General features: G+C 39.1%; 1 protein-coding gene across 1 annotated transcript in view; it reads left to right on the plus strand.

Annotated features, from left to right (window-relative positions):
- Positions 1 to 3172, plus strand: part of mrps9 (mitochondrial ribosomal protein S9) — a 29052-nt gene extending 25880 nt beyond the window's left edge. The window contains exons 10-11 of the mRNA XM_033616346.2: positions 730 to 899; positions 2767 to 3172. Coding sequence (XP_033472237.1) covers positions 730 to 899; positions 2767 to 2858 — 262 coding nt within the window. The 3' untranslated portion in view covers positions 2859 to 3172. The remainder of the gene's footprint in view (positions 1 to 729; positions 900 to 2766) is intronic.
- The last annotated feature ends 2247 nt before the right edge of the window (positions 3173 to 5419 follow it).

Genomic DNA, 5419 nt, shown 5'->3' on the forward strand with positions numbered 1-5419 from the left:
TTCATAGATACCATTTTCCTTAAAATGCAAGACGTGATGCGTCTTACTTCCTCCCCTTCAAGAAAAAAAAAATTAAAAAGCAGCTTTTTCACTCTTCACAGCATCGCCTCGTTTTTTATTTATCTCCTTGTAGTAAGTTAATTACACAGCTGAGTGATTGTGTGTCAGTGTGTGTGAGGATGGTGTGTGTGTGTGTGTGTGTGTGTGTGTGTGTGTGTGTGTGTGTGTGTGTGTGTGTGTGTGTGTGTGTGTGAGTGAGTGAGTGTGTGAGTGTGAGAATGTCCAGAGCTGGTGTTGTCACGCAGTGTGAGGACGGGCTGTAATTGGAGCAGAGAGGTGACAATTGACTTTGTCAGCAGCCATAGGCCATTCAGGCTGAGACGCCATCCAGAACACAGACACTTTCTTTTCTCAAACACACACTCGCGCACACACACACACACACACACACACAACGTTATCCTTTTCCTGCTGAGTCAGAAGTTACTCTGTAATATGTGGTGGTGAGATTGTAAAAGAAAGCTTTTCACAGTGCTGGATCCTCTCTACTTGTCTGGAAAGTCACCCAACCAGACATTAAATTAGCTAAGCCTCCGCCGTTGATACTGCTATCTGTTAAATAGCACACACTCCTGCTCTGCCCATTCAACCACTCTTCATTCTTTCACCTCTTTTTTATTATCTCCTGGTCATTTTCTTCTTCTCCCCTCGTTTTATTCCCGCTCTCAGAGAGCAGCTGATGTTCCCGCTTCAGTTCACGGGCATGTTGGGACGCTTTGACCTGGAGTGCACCGTGAGTGGCAGCGGGAGGTCCAGCCAAGCGGGGGCGCTGCGGCTCGCCATCTCTCGGGCCCTGCTCAGCTTCCTGTCTGAGGGGGAGATGGAGACCCTGAGACAAGGTGGGTGGATACTTTAACAGTAGAGGTTTTGCACATGAAGCACTGATCGTTTAACACCGTTTCTGATTTTTCTTTTGCTTTTACCTCTCTACTTTTGTCATTTTATGTTTTTATATTTTTTTTTTTAACTGTTATTTTTTTTGTCCCTGTGTTTTTTGATCCCATTCCTTGTTTATTAGCTAGTTTGTTAGCTTTAAAGGAATACTTCATCCCACAAATGAACATCTGTCTATCAGTTACTCATCTCGTTACGTTGAATTTGTGAATAAAGCTTTGTTTTTCTCACATGCTTGCTCTGTGACAAAAGACAAAGACTCCAAAAATGAAGACTTGATGAATTGAAGTCAAAGGGGTCCATGTTTAACAACAGCAAAACTATATCAAAACATCAGTTTACAAACTCTCACAGAACTCGTGCAGTATCATCCAAGTGTCATTTATCCTGTTGTATGATCATTACTTCCCAACCAAATGCATTTTCACTAAAAACATAGGGTTTAAAACTGAATTCAGAGTGCTTTCATACCTAGAGTTGTCTTGCTTTGGACTGCAACATGCTGATGCTTGTTTAATCCAAACAATTGGTAACGCGACTGCAGTTGGCTCGGATCGAGGTCGGAACACGCTCTCACCACTAACAAGCAGCACCACAGTTTGTTTGTAACCATACTGAGACCACCTTTTCAAGAAGGCCTCGGTACGCACCCGAGTGTGATTGCTGTGTTCACACCTGCCCAAACGAACCACACATAACGGGCAAACAAACTTGAGTTAAATTAAACTGAACCAAAAAGGGCAGGTTTGAAAGCACCCTAAAAGTCAAACTTATCTGTGCTCCCTTCAAAGCCAAACACCATTGACAAAAACAGTAATTTTACCTCACTGAACATGGGAGCTGCTGGTCTATCATTGCCTTGATCAGTTAGTTTGTTTGTGTCGTGGTGTGACTTTGGTGTCTTAAAGGGTTAGTTTGGATTCAGTAAAGTCACACAATAATACAAACAAACTAACTGATGCAGGCAGTGGTTGACCAGCAGCTCCTGTGTTCAGCGAGGTAAAATTACTGATTTTACTGAGTCTGGCATAGAAAAGTTTCACCTTCACCTCAGTTTTAATTAAGTTTTTACTGAAAATGCATGTGTTTGGGAAGAACCGAGCATATGACTTGATAAATAAATGTACACTTGTGTTAGAGGTGTGTATTCTGGGAGTGTCCAATTATTCGGCCTTTCTGGACAGAATTTCAAAAATCACTAAAACCGATTTTAAGTACTGATCTGCCCTTGTAATTTTCCACATAATTTTCAGGATGTGCTGATTTTAAGGCAAAGCCTTGTGACAAATATATGTTTGGTATTTGATACCTGCTTGCAAGAAAGATCTGCTAAGGGGCTGGCTACTTCCTGAACCCCTCAGAATAGAGGAATGGATTGATTTTTTTAAATGATATTTGATATTTAAAATGTGTTCATTAAATACTGGGCCAAGTGGGTGAAATACGTAAGACCCTTACAGCCTGATTTTGTGGAGGTATCATAAAGAAGAACCAATGATAACATTATTAGCAAACGTTATTGATGGCTCTTCACTTCCTTTTTCCTTTTTTTATATGTAAAAAGGGTCCATTTGCACATTGGGAAAGATTATATTTGGCAATAAAAGTTGTTGCAATATCTTCATTTAAAAGACTTTTCTTAGAAGTTATTTTTTTTATTATTTTATTTTAAATGAAAGCAGATTGTCTAATATCACCACTCATTTATCCAAAAAGCAACCCACTGGTGAATAATGACAAACTGTGTGCACTTTGTCTCATGATTTTCCACCCTGTCTCATCTGTGTCTTCTTTCTAATATTTTCCTCACAGCTGGTCTGCTGACCCCCGACCCCAGAGTGAGGGAGAGGAAGAAGCCAGGCCAGGAGGGAGCACGAAAGAAATTCACCTGGAAGAAACGCTGAAGAGGAAAATCACCTCACCTGAACTCAAATACGTAACATTCACACTGACCTCTGGTGTTAATGTTCCCCCAGCTGAACTGATTCCTTATCTGTTTACCAGAGGGTGTGTCACTGGTGTCGTTTATTTAAGCTCCAAGAAGAACAAACAGCTGAATGTCATCGTGCATTCTCACAGGCGGCCATGTTTGAAGATGCTACCCAGACTGAACAAGCTGCAGTGAGCCACCAGATGGCAGTGTGTATCAAGGAATAAATAACAAAGATGAATATGTTTATCAGTATATTAAACAATAAATAATGTTTTTCATATAAAATACATGTTTTTTGTATTTTCTTTCATATTGTTCTGCAGGTTTAACAATTTTAGGAGGTTTTCTACACATTTTCTTATGTCAGCATTTCACTTGATTACATGATTTTTGTGCATCCTGGTTTAAAGGTCCTCACGCATGAGAAGCTGGAATAAGCAAATGTTTCATGCATGATAAATTACCTAAATTATTATTTTACAATTTAAAATGATCAAATCAATTTCTAATCAACTGATTACTGAAATTTATTCAAACATGCTGATAAATCAAATTTTCTTTTTCTGTGGGTGCATAAAAATTGTTTGAAATTAATAAATTTGAGGCCTTTGGATCACTGAATAGTGTGAAATTTAAATCTGTGAGCTTTTAATTGCAACAAACATTTGATCTTATTTAATTTAATTTGTGAATTTATTTTTGTTAAAATTAGTTAGTCTTGTGTGTATGAAAGTCCACATTTCTGATGTTTCAAATCTTTAAACTGTATACTTTTTACTTTATACTTGGGTTTAACTGTTTGCAAAATGTAGATTAACCTAACTCAGTAACAGGCATACTCCCACATAAAACCTGTAACATAAAAGTAGCAGAGGATGTTTATTTTGAAAAGATTGAAGACACTTACACCATGCATTGATGCAGAAAAGGTACTGGAGAATAAAAATTCACATGAACGCAGGATATTCATGTGTCCTCCCCAATATTGAAACAAAACCAACACCCTTGTATTCTAACCAGTGGCATATGGTAGTTAGGATGGGCCCCAGTGCATGTTATTATGATGGGCCCTTGTGCAAGATTTTACATGTAAACTAGCTACGACTTGACACTACATATTACCCAGCAATCATCAGTGCAAATCTGTATGAGGCAAAAATACCACATAAATTTGGGTATTCAGTCAATTAAATATTTCTATAGATTTCGTCATTTTATAGAATATGTAAAGTACACATGTAATTTCATTGTAGAATAAACTGCTATTGACTCACAAAAAAAAAAAGAAAAGAAACCATGATGGAGATGGGTTTGCCTTTATGAGGGCATATATCATCCTGAGACCCGAACTTTTGTTTGATATGCATTTTGAATTTCAGGTTTTGGACTTTGTTGGACCTTTTGTGTCCGGATCGGCTGCAGACTGATTTGGCAGAGAGATGGCTGCCATCTTGTTTTTACATGGATTAGTGTACTGAGCAAATTATCTGTCCGCATGGTCTCAGATGGAAAGCTTTTTGCCTCTTTTACTTCTCTAGATAGTCAAGGTAGATCGTCTTCTCGGTGCTCCGCCAGGGCTAGGCTACTAGATGGGTCAAAGAAGTGTCCACGAACGAGGACAACAGGTCATAGTTAAGTAGAATGAAGAAGAAGGTGTAGTAAACCCAACATGTGATGTCCTCATATGAGGACACAGGGTCTCTGGAGGATAAAGCAGTTGGTACCACTGTTCCCTGGCCAACACGCTCTTCCTCCTTGAGGAAAAATAATAAGCCATCTATCTACAAGAACACAACTTGGCAAAACTTGACCTCACTTGGAGCGTTATTTGCATGTCATCCCGCTGAAGAAGCCCCACAGCAACAAACCAGGACAGTAAATAAAGACACACCTGTTTTTGTCCCACATGTTATTTTCTAAGACATTGAGAGACAGATAGACAGAAAAGGTTTGTTTTCCCTGCAGTAAAGTTCCCAGGATGTATGTGTCTTTTACATCAAAATATATAACACAGCAACAAAATAATTTTAGACACAAATTTGTGCCTTTGTCAGCATCAATTTATGACCTGAATTCCTTTAATTTCGTCATATGAACATGCTAAATATTGAGGCAGACATGTCCCCTGTATATTCCTTGAGATCTACACCAACGCTGTCATGTCATGACCAGTTTTATCCACTAGATGTCACTAAATGCACATAAATGTGGAGCAGGTGTGCCTCTGTTAATTACAACCCTAATCAGAACAATTAGGTCATCAATTGAACGGATATTGACTGATTTGTGAAAAATAGTCTGTGCAGTGTATTTTTAACATATAATATTTACATGATGAAATGAATTATGGCTCAAACACAAAAGGTGTAAGTTTGTAGTTAAAGATAGATTTTGGATATCAGGCCGTAATTTGCTGCGACAGGTGCGCTGTACCTGTAATCAGTGTAGCGGGTGAAGGAGGCGGAGGCTGGGGTGTGTGATAAGGGGTGGAGTCATATAGTCTCCCATTGGGTGACCGTCCAGACAGGCGTA

Source organism: Epinephelus lanceolatus, chromosome 24 (genome assembly GCF_041903045.1).
Source record: "Epinephelus lanceolatus isolate andai-2023 chromosome 24, ASM4190304v1, whole genome shotgun sequence".
Lineage (NCBI taxonomy): Eukaryota > Metazoa > Chordata > Actinopteri > Perciformes > Serranidae > Epinephelus > Epinephelus lanceolatus.